Source organism: Patella vulgata, chromosome 3 (assembly GCF_932274485.2).
Source record: "Patella vulgata chromosome 3, xgPatVulg1.2, whole genome shotgun sequence".
Taxonomy (NCBI): domain Eukaryota; kingdom Metazoa; phylum Mollusca; class Gastropoda; family Patellidae; genus Patella; species Patella vulgata.
Genome location: NC_065881.2, coordinates 1141120 through 1164288, shown reverse-complemented (window position 1 = coordinate 1164288; position 23169 = coordinate 1141120). Strand labels below are relative to the sequence as shown.

At 34.9% G+C, this 23169-nt stretch overlaps 1 protein-coding gene and 1 non-coding gene across 6 annotated transcripts in view; both read right to left on the bottom strand.

Moving 5' to 3' along the window:
- LOC126817006 (chromodomain-helicase-DNA-binding protein 8) overlaps positions 1 to 23169 on the bottom strand; it is a 75137-nt gene that overhangs the window by 14738 nt on the left and 37230 nt on the right. For 4 of the 5 annotated variants that reach the window (XM_050543806.2, XM_050543809.2, XM_050543811.2 and 1 more), the window contains 27 exons: positions 22895 to 23022; positions 21907 to 22095; positions 21267 to 21321; positions 20343 to 20519; positions 19591 to 19752; positions 18672 to 18752; positions 17870 to 18029; positions 17223 to 17430; positions 16266 to 16461; positions 15607 to 15774; positions 14835 to 15014; positions 13266 to 13376; positions 12249 to 12496; positions 11851 to 11938; positions 11343 to 11445; positions 10890 to 11058; positions 10198 to 10287; positions 9338 to 9553; positions 8197 to 8282; positions 7381 to 7502; positions 6968 to 7041; positions 5872 to 6077; positions 4667 to 4883; positions 3383 to 3534; positions 1450 to 2141; positions 628 to 732; positions 222 to 470 (listed from right to left, as the gene is read on the bottom strand). In XM_050543806.2, the coding sequence (XP_050399763.1) occupies positions 222 to 470; positions 628 to 732; positions 1450 to 2141; positions 3383 to 3534; positions 4667 to 4883; positions 5872 to 6077; positions 6968 to 7041; positions 7381 to 7502; positions 8197 to 8282; positions 9338 to 9553; positions 10198 to 10287; positions 10890 to 11058; positions 11343 to 11445; positions 11851 to 11938; positions 12249 to 12496; positions 13266 to 13376; positions 14835 to 15014; positions 15607 to 15774; positions 16266 to 16461; positions 17223 to 17430; positions 17870 to 18029; positions 18672 to 18752; positions 19591 to 19752; positions 20343 to 20519; positions 21267 to 21321; positions 21907 to 22095; positions 22895 to 23022 (4632 nt within the window). The remainder of the gene's footprint in view (positions 1 to 221; positions 471 to 627; positions 733 to 1449; positions 2142 to 3382; positions 3535 to 4666; positions 4884 to 5871; positions 6078 to 6967; positions 7042 to 7380; positions 7503 to 8196; positions 8283 to 9337; positions 9554 to 10197; positions 10288 to 10889; positions 11059 to 11342; positions 11446 to 11850; positions 11939 to 12248; positions 12497 to 13265; positions 13377 to 14834; positions 15015 to 15606; positions 15775 to 16265; positions 16462 to 17222; positions 17431 to 17869; positions 18030 to 18671; positions 18753 to 19590; positions 19753 to 20342; positions 20520 to 21266; positions 21322 to 21906; positions 22096 to 22894; positions 23023 to 23169) is intronic. The other variant, XM_050543808.2, reaches the window with a different exon arrangement.
- LOC126817048 (small nucleolar RNA U6-53/MBII-28) lies at positions 8574 to 8677 on the bottom strand. Its single transcript, XR_007678740.1, has one exon. It is a non-coding gene; the product is annotated as a small nucleolar RNA U6-53/MBII-28 (small nucleolar RNA).

The following is a 23169-nucleotide window of genomic DNA, read 5'->3' as shown; positions in this document are numbered from 1 at the left end:
AGTATGAAAGAATTTTACGAAACAAAATGGCTTTTAATATTGTTTTTTCGTTGTTGTTGTAACAGACATGCTTACCAAATACCAAACCTTATAGCAACATACGGAATAAATTCCATAACAATTAGCGAGAAGAAAACATTCACAGATGAGAAGCCAGCCAATGAAATGCGATGATAATGAAAACGATGACGCCATCCACCTTGTAAAGAAAGTTACCCTACCTCTGATATATGTACTTCAAGATCTTTAGGGGTTTCCCCAAACATCACCTGAATTCCTTCAAAAGTATTTTCTCCTACATCTGAATCTCCGTGAGGCGTGTCTCCTCCTTTCGGTGTCGAACATCCAACAGGTGTCGTACTACGAGAATCAAATGCTGCAGACGGTACAAATCCTTTTTTAGAGAAGGGCCACTCGCCTTTTTCCACTGTATAACATACGTGTTCTAATCTATGGAAGATAACTCGATCCTGAAATAAAGAAACAATTTGAAAATTCATGATTGGTTGAGATATATATTTTTATGCAGTTGACACATGTGTTGTACTCTGAAATTCTCCTTTTCACTCGATTGACACTATTTTTGGAATTGAGAGAATTATTATAGAAAGATCGAAATGTTTGTACCTTTGGCCAGTCTAGCTGTGTACTGAGGAAACTTCTACCACCAACTATTTCACCTGGTTCTGGTCCGTCAGGATCTAAATAATCTTCATTATACATTCCAGGGAACTGTAACATAGAAAACGACATTATACATTCCAGGGAACTGTAACATAGAAAACAACATTATACATTCCAGGGAACTGTAACATAGAAAACAACATTATACATTCCAGGGAACTGTAACATATTGAATCAACATTATACATTCCATAACAAAATAGGCTCCATCAGTGCTATCACATAAACCGTTTCCCAAGATATCATTATAAGACTTTGTACATACATCAACCTATTATATTGCTTTTGGCTAATTGGAAATTCTTAAGATTTTTGTTTTTCCTTAGAAACAAATTTGACTACTCTTTATTTAAAATTCAAACTGTAAAGGGTTTTAGAGCATGTCAACATGTTTTTCATATCGTCAGAACAACTAGACAGGTGTCTTTGCCAGGTTCTCCTCGTGATTTTTCAGAGCAGTTTACCCCGTCACTGGTGCAGGAAGGAAGGAGGGCCTGACAAAGACAGTTGTCTAGTCATTTGGATGGGACGAAAAACATTGGCATGCATGTAAAAGATCCCTTGGCAGTTGGAATTCAATATAAGAGTAGACCGTATTATGTTGACCGGGCAAAAGTTCCCTCATAGCAAACTTTGTGGCGTTATGCCTGTCTTCATTAGCTCATTATTTGTTATTGAGCCAGCTTGTAAAGTTTGTTATTGAGCCAGCACCAGACCCACTGAGTAATGTTTAAATGAATATAAAATGATTACGTTAGAACTAACCTGTAAGTTACCATGTCTCGGTGTTGTTACTGATCGTAATTCACGTTTTATTAACTCATCCTCGTCCAATACCTCCATTTTCTTCTCATATAATTTATCCTTGATTTTCACAAATTCTTCTTTATTATCCTTCTCTTCGCTTGATTCCATTGGTTCATCTTTAATCTCTTTACTCTCTTCTTTCACTTTATCTTTTTCTACTTTCAATTCCGATTCTTCTACTTTTACTTTATCACTATCAAGTTTCACATCCTCCTCTTCCTCTACTTTCACGTCATCTTTCTCTTCTTTTATTTTATCTTTTTCGGTTATATCCTCTTCTTTCACTTTATCACTATTCATCACTTCCTCATCTTTAGTCCTACTTTCACTTTCCTCTACTTTCATTTTCTTTTTATCACTTTCTGTGTCACTAGTTTCACCGTTTACAGTCACTTCCTGTTTGGTTTCACATTTCACTTCTGTTTTTTCACTAGAGTCATTTTTCTCTGATTTTTCCGTCACTTCAGACGCGTCCTCCTCTTTGTCATTCTGGACTTGTTCGTCATCCGTTTCTATTTTGATTGGTGATTTCGATTTATTGTCTTCATTCTCAGGTTTCATATCTTTCTCGTTCTCTTTTTTCACGGAATCTTTTTTCGTCGCCGTTGATTCTCTATCGAGTTCTTCCTTCAGTAAAACAGGAGTACCACCTGTAAAAAACAGACAAAAATCAACAAGTTGCCAATAATACAAATGTTTGAATAGAAAACAAAGTTTAACATTTAGTCAACACATCAGTCATTTGGAGCCTAACACATGGTAAACTTTTCTACGGGGTTTAACGTCCAACTGTTCAGCTCCAACTGGTCTAATGAAGATAGGACTTTTCTATGGTCAGGTCTACAAGGCTAGTGAAGAGGATTTACCTCAATATTTTTCTCGGACGAGTCACAGCAGTCGACTAGAATGTCCAAGGTTACAATCACGGAGTAGGCGAATAGTAGGAATTAAAACACCTAATATATTACTCAAATATTCCAGTTCAACAAAGGGACCAAGAGATTCCAGTTGAACACAAGGCCTAACAGATTCCAGTTCAATGCAGGGACCAACAGAATCAAGTTCAACACAGGGACCAACAGAATTGTTCTCAGATTTTGTTAAATTGACAATCTATTGACTCTAGTTCTCGAGTTTAAAGCCATCGCTGATAATTTGTAGTTAAAGGTTTGCTCAGATTTATAAAATATTAAATCATGTATTTTATCATTGGATTGACAGAACATAGAATCATCATAGCAAACAGATAAAATGGAGTTTAACATCCTTCTGTATAGCAACCACAAAGATAGGTGTAAGAGTAATGAAATAGGGTTTAACATCCTACTGTTCTGCACTCACTGGGCTACTATAAAGTATGTATGTAAATAAAATGAAATGGGGCTTAACGTCCTACTGTTCTACTCCTTTACTGGGCTAATGAAGACGGGCATACAGTGTGCTATAAGGGAAATTATGACCAGAAGGCGGCGTTACGGCCTAGTCTTATAATGAATTCTAACTGCCATGTGATCTTTTACGTGCACACCAATGTATACATGTGACCTCGGTTTTTCGTCCCATCTGAACGTCTCGTCAGCTGTCCTTGGTATGGGAATAAAGAGCAGGTATTAACTGTTGTCATTTGAAATGATTGAATCTTACCTCTGGGAGTGACAGAAATAGGGTTTAACGTCCACTCAAAACTAAACTAGGTCATTTTGGGACTAACACAGTATATTTGTATTTCAATAATTCGCTTGCATGTAAGTGTCTTTACCGGTGGGAGGAAACCGAAGGACTCTGAGAAAACCCATAAGGTTAGACAAGTAACCCTACTCCTTGTCATGTGGAATTGAAACAAGTTAATTGAATGACAGACCTTAGGATCTAAAGGAAATGTGTTACTTACCTCGCGGAGTACTAGGTGTTCTAGGCGTACCACCATTAGGATTGATACTACTAAACGGAGAATTAATACCACGATTAGCTTTCTGAAATATTTCGTGGAATGACAGAGTTGGATCTCGTAGGATATGATAATCTGTTCTTGCTACACCATGTCTGAAATAACAACAGATAATAAATCATAATATACAATATCCCATGACCTAATACACAATATCACATGACCTAATACACAACATCACATGACCTAATACACAACATCACATGACCTAATACACAACATCACATGACCTAATATACAATATCACATGACCTATTATACAACATCACATGACCTATTATACAACATCACATGACCTAATATACAGTATCACATGACCTAATATACAGTATCACATGACCTAATATACAATATCACATGACCTAAAATACAGTATCACATGACCTAATATGGATGTTGCATCTCAAGAAACATGACCATCCTTAAATTGACAACCAGCTGTGGTGAAAAACATGGCCTATTCTAGTCAGTAAAATCCAGCTCCGTTGGATAACGACAGTCCGAAGTAAATTGGTTGAAGTAACATAGAAGCAAACAGGACCAATCGGATTGTCATACGATTTTACCCAACACTCAGGTGGCGCTGGTTTGTTTGTTGACAGAGGTGGCACTGGTGTGTTTGTTGACAGAGGTGGCACTGGTGTGTTTGTCAACAGAGGTGGTACTGGTGTGTTTGTCAACAGAGGTGGTACTGGTGTGTTTGTCAACAGAGGATGGTAAATGTTTGTAAACTATTTTAGGACTGATATTCTTTTTAGAGATTCAAGTTTAACAATGTAGTAATTCTCATGGGATTCAAAATCATTCATGATGAACAGGGGCTGTAATAATACAAGGGAATCCCCAACCCATCCAATGTCTGTAATAATATTAGGGAATCCCAACACCCATCCAATGGCTGTAATAATATAAGGGAATACCCAACCCATCCAATGGCTGTAATAATACAAGGGAATCCCCAACCTATCCAATGGATGTAATAATATAAGAGAATCCCAACCCCCATCCAATGGCTGTAATAATATAAGGGAATCCCAACACCCATCCAATGGCTGTAATAATATAAGGGAATACCCAACCCATCCAATGGCTGTAATAATATAAGGGAATCCCAACACCCATCAAATAACAGCGGCTGTAATAAAACAAGGGAATCCCCAACCCATCCAATGACAGTGGCTGTAATACAAGGGAATCCCCAACCTGTCATAAGCTTTAAATACGAACCTGGCAGCTCCTATTAATAATTCCTTATCATGTTTACCACATTGCCACCAGCTTGGCATATCAAACGATGGTTGACATAACTGGATATGTTCGTCAAGTTTTGGATGGAATAAAATCTCTTCTCGTACTTTATTAATTAAATCTATTCGTGAGAGACACCTGGTAGCACGTTCTTCTGTTATTGGTTCTACATACATCGTGTTCGGTGGAGGTTTAACTGAAATTTTCAAATACTCTAAATTAGCCACAGTCAAATTGCTCAACTCTCAATCAAGATATATTAGCTAACCTCGATCATCATTACTAAAGTCGGTACGATATACTTCACAAAATGTATTCCAATCAGCTAAATATCGTAGGCTAGAGATGCCATTTAGAGATGATTAAGGTCTGTATAAGTTAATTAATGTCTAATAATTTAGATAACATTTCAGGCCTAAAGAAAGACCTGCAATATGCAGATTTAGCCCTTGTATAATGTATTTTCAATGATGTATATTTATGATAGAAAGAGAGAGAGAAATGGGGTTTAACGTCCACTCGACACAAACTAGGTCATTTCGGGACTAACATATGGTTTAATTTTATTTACATAATTCGCTTGCGCGTAGGGGTCTTTAGCAGTGGCAGGAAACCGGAGGACCCGGAGAAAACCCACGACCGGGGATTCGAAACCACGCCAGTCGACTCAATGACAGACTGTATGATACAGCGCGCGCACGTTAACCATTCAGCCATCCAACCCCCCATTTATGATAGAGATCTGATATACACATAATCCATGTTATTCATTACAGTGAAATAAAAACAGTACAAATTCATTTTTTACATTTATATTCAATAAAGATTTATTTCGGTCATTGCAAGTGTCTATAACCATGATAAAACTCATCAATTTTCATTTATTTTAGAAAGGTTTAAAAATACTGACACCATGCAACTTGTAGACTGAGTAACAAATGAAATGACATGGGTTTTAACGTCACACTGTTCTGCTTCTACTGGGCTAATGAAGATGGGAGACGGAGTGATAAATTACATGGTTTTGTGTGGGTCGGGTATGAAATAAATCAGTTAGGTCGTCGATCAGGCCAATCCAACGATCAGGCCAATCCAACAGTAATAGAGATGCCACACACAGTCAAACTAATTTGTCACTTTATATGAAGTGTTAATATTTTCAAAAGAATTCTACTACAACTTACTGTCTTTGCTGAGTTTTCCACAAACTCTTTGGCACATAAAATAAAATCCCTGAAAATATTCTGTTAAAGTATCGTCAAACTTCTTCTCGAGACGAGCCAGATTTCGGAATCTATCCCAGATAAATCTTCCTGTTTTTTTATCTATTTCAACACCGTACGTTGACACGGTTTTATAAAAATCAGCTTCTTCTCTTCGAGACCAACGACTGAAATACACATTCAACTAAATTAAAGAAAGGACAATCAAAAACAAAATATGGTTCTCGGATAGCATTGCATCACTTAAACACAGTTGTATGACCCAGTTTATATTAAACATACATTATGCAAGAGCTAAATCTGCCTATTGCAGGTTTTTCTTTAGGCCTGAAATGTTTTCTTAATTATTAATTAGACATTAATTAACTGATCAAGGCCTTAATCAACTCTCGACGGCATCAGATTTCTCCGATATTAAATAGATTAGAATGGTTCAGCGATACTTTGATTTAATCAAATATGGAGGACCGAGATTTAGCTTCGATCAACCAGTACGGTGGTTGAAATTATTGCACACGTCTGTCAAACCTTCAAAGGCTAATATCTTTGCTTGCAAAAGAGTAATTTGAATGAAATTTTCAAATTATTCATTTTACATTACCTACTTTCGAACTATTATAGCAAGAATGGCTAGTTCTTTGTCTAAATCTTACGTAATGTATCTTTAATAAACCCAACCTCACTGATTGTCATCAATTCCAGCAGTAAAGGGAACGACCATTGACAATCATAAATGTCAAGGAATAATCATAAATTGAGTAATTATTTATCAAGAAATGGCAACAATGTATTCATATTTTTAACATCTATACAACTTATTGACGTGAAACTGGTAAATACTCTGAATTATATCAATGATATTGAAAACGAAATGATTGAAATTATACACAATAGGAATGGGAGAAGACTAGATAAAATCTGCGATATCATGATACTCGATTCTCTGATTACAAAAATAAAGGTAAATGAAAGACCATCCAATCGTATTAACTGTAACAGAAGGTAATGAAAGACTATCCAATCGTAATGACTAACAGAAAGTAATTATTATTCTTACTTCTGTAATGATTCTCTACGTCTATATTCCCGTTCTCGGACAGCCATATCAGACTTTCCTCGTTTCTCCATTTTCTATAAAAGAAACACAAATTATATAAACACTTATTTTATAAACAGATCTGATAGTAAGCATTCAGGGCAAAATTTAACATTCTCTGGTTTTAAGACAATATTCAAATACTATGAACGTTTTGCAAAGAACTTATTAATGTAGCACTATATAAGACCATTATAAATATATATTTCTGTAGCAATGAAAACGATGAGGATTGGAATCAGGACATTCAATTGTCAACTAATAAATAGAAGTATTTGTTTGTCTTAAATTGTGTTAAGGAGATATGAAACTTCATTCCTACAGTCTTCCAATATTATCCGAGAGTAAAAAACGGAAATTGAAAATAAATTTACCCTTGCTTGCATTTCCATCTCCATGATGCGTTTTTTATTAGTTCGTTGATAACATGTAATTAATCTACGTAATCTGGAATTTAATTCAGACGTTCCTGGAAACGGTAATTTATCACCAAAATCTGAAAAATAAAATGTCAACAATCTTATTTAACTTGTTCAAGTAGGAGTGTTTAGCAGTGGGAGGAAACCAGAGGACCTGGAGAAAACCACAAGGTTGGACAGGCAACCCTTCTCTTTGTCGCATACAATCGGGGTCTTTAGCAGTGGGAGGAAACCGGAGGACCCGGAGAAAAACCCACGAGATTTGGATAGGCAACCCTTCTCTTTGTCGCCAGTTGACTCAATGACAGACCTTATGATATAACGCACACGCTAACCTTTCAGCCATCCAACCTAAAATGACTGGAATAGTTTGCTCAGATTTATAAAATATAAAATCATGTATTTTATCATTGGATTGACAGAACATAGAATCATCATAGCAAACAGATAAAAAGAATTGATGTTTCTTTTTTTAATCCGGCTGTAATTTTATACATAAGAGGAGAGGGGACTGTTTTTTAATGTGGAAGGAGTTTTGTTTAAATATTAACAGTCTGAACCCATATAACGAAGTCTAGAGTGGGACTACATTTTTCCTTTGGAAGGAGTTTTGTTTAAATGTTGACATTATGAACACACTTGATGAAGACTAGAGTGGCAACTATTTTGTAACTCGGCAGAATTTTTTAATAATGAACAGTCCAAAACAAATTCTGAAATCATATACAATCTGATGAATTTACCAAGATATAAATATATAAATAGTTTTACCTTCTGATGGAGGAGCTGGTTTTTTCTTCGTATCTGGTGCCGATGCCATGGATGCTTCATCATCATCGTCATCATCATCATCATTTCTAATAAACAGACAAAACAAAATAAATCATCTTCGAACATAATTTATCATGGTTAATTCTAGATTCAGGGAGTATATAAGTTATCATGGTTAATTCTAGATTCAGGGATTATATTTTTCTATTTTAATGTTCAATTATTAACCATAGAGTATAAATTTTCAGAAACATGGGTTGCCAGGCAACGAGAAGTTAATCAAATGATGTCTTTAGTCTGGGATAGAGAGACGAGTGACAACAACGTGGGCGTATAAAAACTGGGAGATATGAGAAAATGGAATTTAACGAAACAACATTCTTCAGATAGAAATGAGAAACAATTGTACTCATAGTACATCTAGTCCAGCACATCCAGACTGATGTCTACTCAGTATTAGCATGGCTAATCATCACAAGAATGCTCAATATATTAATTCATTGTCAAATAGTCAACAAGACTCAATCATCAAGGAAGAGAGGCAAAATAATTTAAGTAACTAACAAGAAGATCAGGTCATCAACATCCCAGACCCTTATATACAAATCATTTAATAAAATTTGTTTCCATGGAAACATAATTAAATTTGAGGTAATCTAATTAGCTACATAAAACAAATTGTAAAACAACTTTTAATATGAGAAAAGTGTTACAGTCGTGTGCTTTATCCTTTATCGTCAGATGGCGGGATGGTCATTCAAAACGTGTGATAATGATATAGACATATATATGTGATATCACAATTAATGCTTTGCATCAATGAAATTGAATCACAATGTGATCGTATTAATTCATAATAAAAATTGATGTCAAGCGGGGTGTTGGATTTCACTCTTTAAAAAGCTCAGTGTGTATGTATGTATGGAGACGATGATGGCATGATACATTGTCAACTGTCAAATTCCCTCCTGTAAAAATTGAACAAAGTTTCAGACAGAAATGTTGAATGGTTTACGAGACCACTTCATTTGACGCTCTCTAAATTTATCTGCTATATAAACTAACGAAAACTCAGAAGTGGTCTTGGATGTTCAAGCAAGAGAAGACAAAATCTCACGTCTCAAAAATTTCTCGAACTTACTTGTCGTCATTATCTTCATTTTGTTCGGCCAATAGAGCAGCTCCATCTGGTGGTCCACATCTTGAGAGGAAAACTAAAGTAGGATCTGATCGTATTTTATGATATTTTTCGTAGCCATGTTTAAATATACCCACTATAAGAGATCTATCAGCTAATTCATCCCACCAGAAAGTAGGCGTGTCACGATCAGCTGATGGTTTTGGAATGTTGATATCCCTAGAAAAATAGCAAATAATATATTGAGTGTGTGAGAGAAATAGGGTTTAAAATCTAATCAACACAGGTCATTTTGGGACTAACATATGGTTCTATTTCATTTCAATCAATCGCCTTTGCTTAGGGGTCTTTAGCAGTAGGAGGAAACCGGAGGATCCAGTGCGAACCCAAGAGGTTGGACAGGCGTCCCTAATCCTCGTCACAAACAAGCCAAGAGTCGAAACCACGCTACTTGTTTCAATGACTGATCTTATGATCTAAAGCATGTGTTAGACCACTCGACAACCCAACCCTCGAATATATCATATGAGTAAGGCCACAGTATTGTGTCGTGGTTACAAGCTGCAGTTAATAATGTACTAAATGAGTAGTAGAAGCCGACAACAACTCTCGTAAAGTAGGTATAATGTAGCTAGATACACATAGGGGTTGCTTCTCTACATACAATATACTAAATAAATGAAAAGAGTTGTTTTATAGATTTTAAATTAAAAAAGACGACTCTAGTCTGAACTTATTTTATATTTATTGAGTATATTTATTAACTACACATCTAACTGTAGCTTGTAACCAGGACACAGTATTGTGTGTATACGGTGTATGATAATTTATATTTGACAATAGTACATAATAATCTAACTTACTTGATATTAGCTCCCTGGAAGACTTTTTTGGCCTCTTCACCAACTATTTCTTGTTTGAGGTAGTATAATAAACGAACCCGTAATAATACTCTGTAATATATATATATATACACAATAGGTAAGAGATATACTATATACATAAATTCATCTAACTTATAAACAAATCTAATCCTTAATGAGATTATCAGATAATAATAATAATAATAATGACTTTATTTTCTGAGGGAACAAATTTAGTACATGAGTTCTAATTACCAACATGTCCCTCCTACTCTATAAAACTAGCAACTACACAGTAATAATATTTACAAAGTGCATTATATATCATCAAGACTTTTAACATGGTCCAGTCCCTTGATTTGATATACATATTATTTATTGATGGTAAATGTCTATGTAGTTTGTCCTGTCCACAGGTTTGTCTTCTAGGGTTTTTTTGTGTGTGGTGTGGTCCTCCTACAATTATTATAGTCCTTTCAAATGTCTGGTATAATCTAGTCTAGTACTTGTCAATATAGCTGTTTGGTATAATCTAGTCTAGTACTTAACAATATAGCTGTCTGGTATAATCTAGTCTAGTACTTTTCAATTATTAGAATGTCTATCTAGATGTCTGGTATAATCTAGTCTAGTACTTTTCAATTATTTGAATGTCTATCTAGATGTCTGGTATATTCTAGTCTAGTACTTACTTATTAGAATGTCTATCTAGATGTCTGGTATAAGCTGGATCCAGTATCGATGCTGGATTAAAATCGAGACTATTTTTATCGATAACTGGTAAATCTGGCTCTATATCTGGTATGTTCGAATCTTTTTTACTCTTTCCTTTACGTCCTCTCGGTACAGGGGCAGATAACCCTGTAGATACAAAACAGATGTCCATAAATTGAAAAGTCAAACATAATTCCGAAGCTTAACACTTAGAGTATTACATATATCATATCCCAAACCCTTTATACTTAAATTATCATTTTGATAAATCCCTATCATAAAGGCCATCTACTTTTTACTATTTCCTATCATAACAGTCAAAGACTTTTTTTTTTTTAAATGACAAGGTTAGTGTATGTTTAAATGACAAGGGGTAGTAAGTCTATTGTTTAAACGACGAGGGGTAATCTATTTTAAGTGTTCTAACATACCTTTATGATTTTTAAGTACAGCATCACTATGGGGTGAAACTAAATCCCAAATAAAGCTCTTAATCTTTTCATCCCCTTTATAATACGATAAACAACAAACAAGCTGAAATAAAAAAACAAACTTTATAATGTATAAAAATTTGATGAAATAACATATTGTACTGATCTGTGTGTTATAATAATAATCATATATAGTGCCAACAATTCAACTCAATGAGCAGCTCTCGGGCACTTTACATAAGTACAACTAATATAAAATTACAACAATCACAACACATTAATCCATAAAAAGGCATAAACAAAAAACAGAGAAGATTATTTAGTATACATGGTAAAAGTCTGACACAAATACAGCTAGAACCGTATTCAATCAGTTGTATATTTGATTGAAAAGTTCGGTTTTGAGATACTTTTTATTATGCCTGAAATATTTAGATATAAGATTTTTTTCTGACCGGAGTTCAATAAATTAAATGATTGTATAATCAGAATCAATAAATAAACTTACTATTCCTCTAGCAATTGTCTCTACATCTTTTTCATCCAGTTTTCTTTTAAATCGAACATGATGTAAGATATCACCCCACCGTCCCCACCTAAAATAACAAACAGAAATTTACTCATCTTATTGCGATTCATTGATGTCAAATATCTGTAACACCTCATCTATTGACATATATTCTCGTAGCTCTGAATTGTCATTGTGTGGGACTTAAGGTTGCTCAGTGCGTAGGGTGTTTGAGATTTTTCAGCACCATTTCTCCTTGTCAGTGGTGCACGATGCAGTACACATTAACCCATCTGACAAATTTCACGTAGCTACATGAATTGTCATAGTACTATTGTATAATTTTAACCTCACTACTTATTTTAGGCATCGAATTTCTAGAGCGTCAAAATACTAACCCATAAATAAGTAACATTTTTTCTACTTTGAAACATTCCGATCGGCAATAACCGTCTCCTGTATAATCTTCATTAAAATCTTCGTCATCATCCTTCTTACGGCCTCGTTTAGATTTACGCTTGGATGATTTATTCTCATCATCGCTATCACTGGACGATTCTAGTTCACTCATATCTACGACATTATCGTCGTTACCGAACCTTGCTGTCTGTTTCCGACGTCGAGGTTGTTCAATAATCAGATCATTCTGTGGAAGATAACAATGATATTCTATAAATCTAACGTAGATAATATTCTATAAATCTAACGTAGATAATATTCTATAAATCTAACGTAGATAATATTCTATAAATCTAACGTGGATAATATTCTATAAATCTAACGTGGATAATATTCTATAAATCTAACGTGGATAATATGGATAATATTTATAAATCTAACGTGGATAATATTCTATAAATCTAACGTGGATAATATTCTATAAATCTAACGTGGATAATATTCTATAAATCTAACGTAGATAATATTCTATAAATCTAACGTAGATAATATTCTATAAATCTAACGTAGATAATATTCTAATATTTCTAGATTAACAAAAAGCTTAATTTTTATATTCTAAAAATAGGCCAAGTGTAATTTATAGTTCTTTGTGGTGTTAATATCCTGAGTTTGGTGACATTGTTTTTTTGTTCAAAATTTCAAAACTTAAAAAGATTGAGAAGTTTAACCAAGTATCCTTTTCAGTCTTACGTTGTTTTGTTTAAATTTTAAAATTTCAAAACATCAAAATTTGGAACTAATATTTTGAGAAGATTAAATTTGGAACTAATATTTTGAGAAGATTATCCAAGTGTTTTTGTTTTATAAATATTTTTATTGGCAAGAAATAGTAAACAAAATTTCCTAAAAGACAAAAATTTACATTGGTAAGGCCTTATGTTTGTAGTAACATTTGTTTTTTGTTATTATCCAACACACAGACTCCAGTAGACATGTTGAATCCAGAAACTTACCCTACTAGATATTTCATCAACATCTAAATCAGCTTTCTTGGCCCATTTCTGCCAGAATTCAGGATCATTGATATCAATATCTGATCTATTGGTTGATAAACTGAAACTAGCCTGAAATCATGAAAAATATCTAACCTTAATAACGCTAAGAGAATACTTGTCTGTATAGTAAGTACAGGGGGACTGCACCACACACGAACAACTACACTAGACAAATACACGGACACAACACAAACAATTACACTACACAATACGCAGAAATCGCAAACAACCATACATATCAAATCAAGTGAATGGATCCGGGGCTAGCCGTAAGCCTCCACTGTGCTAGTCCCGGGCCTATAGCTATACAGACTTCACTTAAAATGAAAACAAACCAACAAAAAAAGGGAACATTTCATGGTTCTATCACACTAAAACCAGAGATTGATATCCCATAATAAATTATGTTCTGTTTAATTTGGTCGTCAATCGCTAAATGCAATTAAAGATTACATTCAACAAGTTCACAAAGAATATAGCACACAATTTGCTCTGACTCTGGCAATTTGAGTATAATTAACATGAAACTTGGCATGCTTGTTACTCGGACAATTCAAGTACCATCGGACAATTTCGCATCGACCGATAGACTGATTTTTTTTACAAGAAATCACAATTCCAAGATGGCTGCAATGACGTCATACTTGGGCCACAGAAATCTTGTACATGTTAGACAAAACAATTAATAAAAAAACAAATATTCACAAAACTTCATCAAAATATTTGTTGTATTGAAAAGAGTAAATTATTCCAGTTGATACCTGAACTTATAAATCAAGTTTTAGTACACGTCAACTTGTTAAAACTAATATTTAACTCTGTTGTTATTTCTAGATTGTAATGTCCACCTTCCTGTATATTTTTTAGCCCAGAAAGAAGTTTATATTTATATTAGAAGATTTAATCAAACATTCAACTACCCGATTTAAACAACATGTCACATTTATAAACAGTCTAATCTAGTACACTTGTTCTAAATATATATTTACAGTGGGAGGAAACCAGAACACCTGCCAGTTGACTCAATGACAGACCTTATCATCTGACCCGTTTCCAACAACACCAGTATCGAATACCGCACCTCCTGGTTCAGGGGTTAGCACCCTTACTACTGTGCCACTGCAGATCTGACTCAAGACATAAAATGAAATGGAGTTTAACGTCCTACTGTTAATGAAGACCGCCATACGCCACACAGTGTGCTATGAGGGGAATCTTGAACGGACAGTGGTGCTACGGCCTACTCTTACATCAAATTCCAACTGTCAGACGATCTATTAAGTGCACCTCGGTTTCCCTTCTCCCATCCAAACGACTAGACAGCTGTCCTTGTCAGAGGGAAACCACGCCGGAAATCCTGATGAACTTTGCAACCAATACCAGGATCGAATACATGGCCTCCAGCATCTTACTCACTGAACCACTGTGGCACCTCATGGTATTTGGGCCAGCACCCTAGTCATCAGGACTTCTGGTATTTGAGTGAGCGCCCTAGTAACTGGGGCTCCCACTAAGAAGTATAATTACCTTAGCGAATGTTGATCCCTTTCCCTCAGATTCAATCTGTATAACTTGTGTTCGTCTCTGTAAAATCTGATCGATATCCTCTTCACAGAAATCATCACCTGTCGTATCGTCATCCATCAACGCACCATATGCTCCTTTCTTTAATAACTCTTCTACTTCCTTCTTAGATAACTGTGATGCCTGATTATATAAACAAATTTAAATATTTAAATAGACATTGTAATAAATAAAAACATGTACGGAAACAAATAAATGGATTCAGGGGCTAGGCTTTTGTAAGGGAAGGTCATTTTATTATAGTAGGTTCCCAAGAGTGTTGATTAACTGTTAAGAGATAAAAACATGTACTAAAACAAGTGAATGGATCCGGGGGCTAGGCCTTTGTTTATGTAACGGAAGGTCATTTTATTAAAGTTTTTGCCAAGAGTCGTAATTAATGAATTATTAACACATGTTTTCGCAGAATAGAAATGTTGCCATTACATTTGCATTAGCCCGACTTTTCTCCGGACTAACATATGGTTTTAATTTTATTTCAATAATTCGCTTGCGCGTAGGCATCTTTAGCAGTGGGAGGAAACAGGAAGACCCGGAGGAAAAACATGAGGTTGAACAGGCGACCCTACTCCTTGTCACGTACAACCATGGAATTGAAACCCTGCCAGTTGACTCAATCATAGACCTTATGATGCAACGCACAGATGCTAACCATTCGATCATCCCCCCCCCCCTCCCCGTCTGTAACTAACGGTTGATAAAATAAAATCTGTACCTGATTAACTCCTTTGTTTTCACCACCTAACGATTGTAAAACAGCTTTATCTAGACCTAGTTTCATGGATGCTCGATCGAACATTTCACGTTCATACGAGTTTCGTGTGACTAGACGATAAATCTTCACGGCTTTACTCTGTCCAATACGATGACAACGAGCTTGAGCCTGAAATAACAGTTAAATAAAAATAAACTATTAGAACAAATCTATACAAACGGAATAAATAATAACAATTTTATTATAAAGTATAGAAATAGGGATATCGAAAAGAGAGAGAGAGAGAGAGAGAAATGGGGTTTAACGTTCACTGACACAAATTAGGTACAATTTTATTTTAATAATTCGCTGGCAACTAGGGGTCTTTAGTAGTGGGAGAAAACCGAAGAAAAACCCACGAGGTTGGACGACGAGCCTATTCCTTGTCACATACAACCGGTGAATCGAAACCACGCCAGTTGACTCAATGACAAACAGTATGGTACACACGCACATGCTAACCATTCGGCCATCCAAACCCCCCCCAGCATATTTATAGTGTGCCCTTTCATATAACATGTTCAGGGGCACTTTACAAAGTGACAATGTAATCATAAAATTTTATAATTTTGTAGACGATATACCTGTAGATCATTTTATAAACGAATATTAATATTTACCTGTAGATCATTTTGAGGATTCCAATCTGAGTCGTAAATAATACACGTATCAGCTGCCGTTAAATTGATACCCAATCCACCAGCTCTTGTACATAGTAAAAACACAAAACGATCAGAATCAGGTTTAGAGAATCTATCAATAGCTTCCTGTCTTATGTTACCACGGATACGACCATCTAAACGCTCGTATAAATACCTGAAATATACACAAAATAATCAATTAAATCGAGAGAATGTTGCCATTTCTTGGTGTGAAATGAAATGGGGTTTAACGTCCTACAGTTCTGCTCCTAACCTGGGCTAATGAAGACGGGCATACGCCATACAGTGGCACTATCGCCAACTCTTTTATCGAATTCCAACTGCCAGGGGATCTTTTACGTGCATTCCAATATATACACGGGACCTCGGTTTTTCGTCTCATCCGAAGGACTAGACAGCTGTCCTTGTCAGACCCTCCGTTCTGCACCACTGACAAGGGGGAAACCACGTCGGAAAATCCCGATGAACTTTCTCGGCCAATGCACATTTATTGGTGTAGTTTCGTTCTAAAATAATCTAGATTATATATTATTAAAACAAGCATATTAATCATACAAGATCTAAATCTGCCCATAATCAACTCTCAATGCCATTGTTAGCCTTTCATATTTAGTGGATTTGAATTAACGCAAAAATAGATAAAGACTTTATTATCATGCCAACAACAGTAATGATGATCAAGGCTAGCCTAAAATTGAATCGCTAATATTATGGTTCAGAGTGAAGCAACTAGATTATCACAGGTAGACATTTTCCCCATAAAGCGTGAGACATGGTATTCACGATATTTTCTATCGAGGAATCTGAGAGGCCCCTAAGTTAGGGTTAGCCAATCGAAATGAAATGAAATATACAGCTAGAGTTACATAAGATGTACATAGTGAAAGCTAAAGTCTGTAAGAAAAAGAAACTTACTGCTTATGTAGGAGGTAGTCTTCGAGAATATCTAAAACTTTGATCATCTGTGAGAAAATAAGAACTTTATGTCCGCCTTGTTTTAATTTGGGTAATAATTTATCCATGAGAACCATTTTACCACAAGATTGAACCATCGAGTTAAATAATGGATCGTGATCTGTCGGGGTTTTCGTCTTCATATCGTCTAATATCTTATCTTCCGCTCCTGGAGAACAATTAAAAACAGTTTTACATACATTTCAATTTGAACGGACTTCTCAGGGCTGGAAAACCCTGAGAAACCTTCGCAACCAAGGCAAGGATTGAACATGAGACCTCCTGGTTACAGAGCCACAGTGGTTCCCCGGAATATATTACAATTAATGGTCCATAAATGCATAACGTTATATGTAAGTCCATTTCTAACTGTATCAATACAGTGCTTGATTACAACAAGGGAACCAATGTGTCTATTAAATTCAGTGTTTGTATTCCATAATGTGACTAGTATTGAACAATTTTCTACAATCACTCTTAATAAGGAAGCCATCTGTCAGGAATTTAAACTGATCTCAGTGATCGAAGACTGAAAGGTTGAGAATTCAGATGCTGTCATACCCTGAACAAGTCAAAATATAAAATTAAAATCAAAGATGACCTGTTACCTTTAATAAGGAAAGGATGATTACAACATTTCCTGAGTTCCATCATCGTGTTCATTAAATTAGGTACGTTAGCAGAACCAGTCGAACCCTTCGATAAAAACGTAAAATTTCTCTCCAATATGGCACGATAATATTTCTTCTGTATGTTGGTCAGCTCCACCTGGAAATTAAAATATAAATATTATTGTCCAGATATGAAATAGGGTTTAACGTCCTACTGTTCTGCTCCGACTGGGATAATAATGATAGGGCTATTGTCAACAAATCATTATTTGAATTTCTATCATGTTTTTCCAATGATAATGGTTCAGTCAAGATATACTTTGTTTTTTTTAATGTGAAAACATAAATTTTCTTTATAATTGCTAATATTTCACTGGGATAATTCAGATCGGTATGGGGGAAAATTTGTCAAGAAAGCTTCGCTAGTCTACTTTCAATTCTACCACCCTCCCCCCTCCCCCCATTCGTCCTCATTAGGGAACAGAATCGAATGAAACTTGGCAGGTACCCTTTGTAAGAAATGCCAGTCCCTGTTGATACTTGTTTTTCTTTACCCACAGGTCGTTTAGTTCTTGACTTTAGGACTTGACCCACCGATGTAACCACCCCAACAGCAAATGCCATGTGATTGACAGCCAGTATGCTTGGATTTAAAGACTGATATTGTAATTCAGATCGGTATGGGGGAAAATTTGTCTAGAAAGCTTCGCTACAACCTATTCTTATTCGGAATCTCAATGTGTACACAGGACCTCAGTTTTTCGGTCCAGCTAATGAAAGATATATTTCAATATCATACCTCAACAATTGTTTCTTCTTTTGGTGCCAAATTTTTCTCTACATCTTCCTTCAATCTTCTCAACATCATAGGTTTCAATATCTACAAAACAAATATCATAGGTTACTCAATATCTACAAAACAAATAACATCATAGGTTACTCAATATCTACAAAACAAATAACATCATAGGTTACTCAATATCTACAAAACAAATAATGTCATAGGTTACTAAATCTAGATAAACATGGACTCAGTCATCAACTTGTAGAACATGCAACTACAAAAATCATGAAATCTGAGAATTTTCTTGTTAGCAACAAAGCAAGACTTAAGCGGTTTATAAGATATGATACAGAAACGAAACAGGTAGAATAGGACAGGGTCTATTTCAATATCACGACTGTAACTTCATTAAATAAATAATACTATTCAAATTCACATGCCTGGTATTAATGAAAATTTTAATCACTCTGTTAATATGAATATTTCACTCAACCAGTGACTGGACATATCACTAAATGATTTCAGATTTAACTCAACCAATGACTGGAAATATCACTAGATGATTTCAGATTTAACTCAACCAATGACTGGACATACCACTAGATGATTTCAGATTTAACTCAACCAATGACTGGAAATATCACTAGATGATTTCAGATTTAACTCAACCAATGAATGGACATACCACTAGATGATTTCAGATTTAACTCAACCAATGACTGGAAATATCACTAGATGATTTCAGATTTAACTCAACCAATGAATGGACATACCACTAGATGATTTCAGATTTAACTCAACCAATGACTGGACATATCACTATATGATTTCAGATTCTACTCAACCAATGACTGGACATATCACTATATGATTTCAGGAGATATCCAACACGTCCTGAACCAAAGATAAAAGACGACCGTTGTTTTAATCTTACCTCTTTAAGTTGATCTACTTGAGATTCTGTTTTTAATGTTCCGAACTCGGCAACAAAAGCTTCTGATGATGCGAATTGTTTAGGTTCAAGGAAATTGAGTAAACTGAATAATTCATCTGTATTGTTCTGTAATGGTGTACCCGTTAATAATACACGATGTTCCTGTTCAATAAAAAAAAATAAAAACTTTCATTTCTGGTCAGCATTTGAGGGATATTAAATCTGTTGCTAACTACAAAACTATGTAAAATCCAGCTAAAAACTTTCCTGCTTTCTATTGGTTTTTTTTGCTAAACAATATTTTTATTCAGGATGTCTGAAGGGGATTGGGGAACTCGCTTAGCCAATCTAAAAGTTGTGTTTCAGTAAAATCATATAATATAAACAAAGGATTGATATTATTATTGTGTGGATTTATTAACTATCTAATAAATATTACATCATGTTGCGCCCGTCTTCATTAGCCCAGTTCGGAGCAAAACAGTAGGACGTTAAACCCCATTTCATTTCATTTCATTTACATCATGTTGCTAAAGTTCATTATAGGCTTGTCATGTGAATAAATGTCTAATTAATAATTTATATAACATAAGAAGCTGGAAAAAAGACCCAAGATTTAGCTCTTACATAATGAATCTTCAACTATTGGATAATTAGTATTTCATGTTGCTAAAATAATCATTCAGATTAGTTTTAAATTGTACAGACAACTTTACTATTAAAATGTTGTTTAATTGTCAATATAAACTTACAAGTTGTATTTTGTTCAATCCATCCATCAGTCGACAGTTTCGGTTTTTTAACCTGTGAGCTTCGTCAATGATGAGACATCGCCATTTTATACTACTGAGTAATTCTATGTCTGATATTATCACCTCGTACGTTGTAATTAATGCATGGATTTTATAAAGATCAGGAATCTTAGCACCCTGTAAAATATATAAAATATATAAATACAAGATCAACGACACTTCATTAAAATAGAGGAAAAGGTATGACAGGTTGGTATATCTGTGTAGCTACTGGATTAAACGATTCCAGTGGAGAGAGTATTAAAAGCTGGACAGGTCGGTAGATGTGTGTAGCTACTGGATTAAATGATTCCGGTGGAGAGAGTAACAGAGGTAGGACAGGTTGGTATATCTGTGTAGCTACTGGATTAAATGATTCCAGTGGAGAGAGTATTAAAAGCTGGACAGGTCGGTAGATGTGTGTAGCTACTGGATTAAATGATTCCGGTGGAGAGAGTAACAGAGGTAGGACAGGTTGGTATATCTGTGTAGCTACTGGATTAAATGATTCCGGTAGAGAGAGTATTAAAAGCTGGACAGGTCGGTAGATGTGTGTAGCTACTGGATTAAATGATTCCTTTGGAGAGAGTAACAGAAGCTGGACAGGCCCGAAAATCTGCGTAGCTACAGGATCAAACCATAATGCATGCAGAGAAAGTAGACTATTGATAATGGAATAATCCTTGGGCATCAAATGAAAAAGGGTTGGGAGACTGGAAACATTATGATAAATTTACGATTCTTTTCTACATAAAATCTACCTGTATTTCTATAATTACAGGATGTATAAATCAATACAAACATAATATACAGTCGAACAGATATACCGAAAGCTTTTATTAGTTTTTTAACCAAATTAATATGAAATGAAATAAAACTACTTACAGAAGAGTCTCGGTAATAAATTTCATATTCTTGTAACATAGTTCGACTTGGACCTCTGAAAATATATCAAACATTTACAATAAACAGATCAATAACTGAAATATAGTTCATAAAAGGGCAGTAACTCTATAAATCACCACAGAAAATACAAACATCAACAAGTGATATATCTTTATAACTAGTGAATAAACATATCTATGACTGAAATTATTCAATCTGAAGACTACAACTACTATAATAGGTTGATGTGGGTACAAAGTTTTATAAAGATATTATACTCCAGAAACAAACTTAGGACAGAATGATTAAAATTGGAGAAATAAATTGTGTGTACAAATTTTTATAAATATATCTTTTAAGACGGTTTTACGGTAGACTCGTCAACAAATCTATAAACAAAGCCTATTCAGTCGCAGGTTGCATAGAGCAATGCCAGCGGGCCAATGTCACTCTTCGACTCGACTTACCCATATACCCTACAGTTCAACCTCGGGACAGCCGTAAGGTAACAGTCAAAAATATATATAGATATTTAAGGTTGAGTTTGGGTAATTGGTTCATGGTTAGACCGGAAACTCTTGAGACACCCCTCGTATATCCATAAAGTTTCTTGATTAAGGTGAAAATAACGAGTACTTACGTTCCATGATATGTTATAACATTCATGTCTGTCCAGGTTTCAAACTCTCGTTGCCAGTTAGCGATGGTCGATAACGGAGCCACGACTAGGAACGGTCCGTGTATACCATACAGATCAATCTCATGTAGGAATGTAATACTTTGTATAGTTTTACCTAAACCCATCTCATCAGCTAATATACAGTTTTGTCTAAAAATAAAACATAACATATATAAAACACAAGTCAATAGCATGACAATTTAAACCTCAAGCTGGTATAAAACACAAGTTAATCGCATGACAATTTAAACCTCAAGTGACAACCACATTTCAAATCGTAGGAATGAATGGAATGGGGTGTAACACACTATTCATGGTGTAATCATAAACTATAGGACAACAATATTTCCATGTAAGCCAAGTTGTAGGATAATGTGGGTAAAATTTGCATTGATAAAAGACAGTTGTCTTTCCTGTACCGACTTCAGAATTCTAACGGCTAATCAAATGAATTAAAAACAAACACCATCTTTAACCATTTGATTAAATGAAAATAACTGATCTATTCAATAGTCCTACCACCACTTTTAATCTATAGTAATAGCAGGAGAACATGACCACACACAAACAGATAATCCAGCAGAGAAACTTGAAGAAAAAGTCCACTTACAGCACAAACTAGGTCATTTCGAGACTAACACATGGTTCAATTTTATTTCAATAATTCGCTTGCGCGTAGGGGTCTTTAGCAGTGGAAGGAAACCGGACGATCCAGAGAAAACCTACGAGGTTGGACAGGTGACCCTACTCCTTGTCACGTACATGGGGGATTCGAAACCACATCACTTGACAAAATGACAGACTTTCTGGTCGAACATGCACACGTCAAACCATTCCTTCCGCCCTGTAAGAAACTTGGACATTGTGAGTAATAAACAAGGAATGAAATGGGGTTTAACATCCTACTTTTCTGCACCAACTGCGCTACTATGTAAATAAATAAACTAACCTGTTAAAATAACAGAATGTCAACCAGTTAACACCCTCTAATTGATAATCTCGTATTCTATTATCATTCTTATATTCTCTTGATTTATCAAGTTGAGTCCATTCACTAGGTTTAGGTCTTTCTTTCTCCTGTTAAAATATATACACATTATATCAATAATTGATGGTTTTAGTCTTTCTCTTGTAAAATATACATCAATAAACACATTATATCAATAATTGATCGGTTTATTAAAATAAATACAACTCTAGATCTAGGCCTAGTTTTAAACAAGA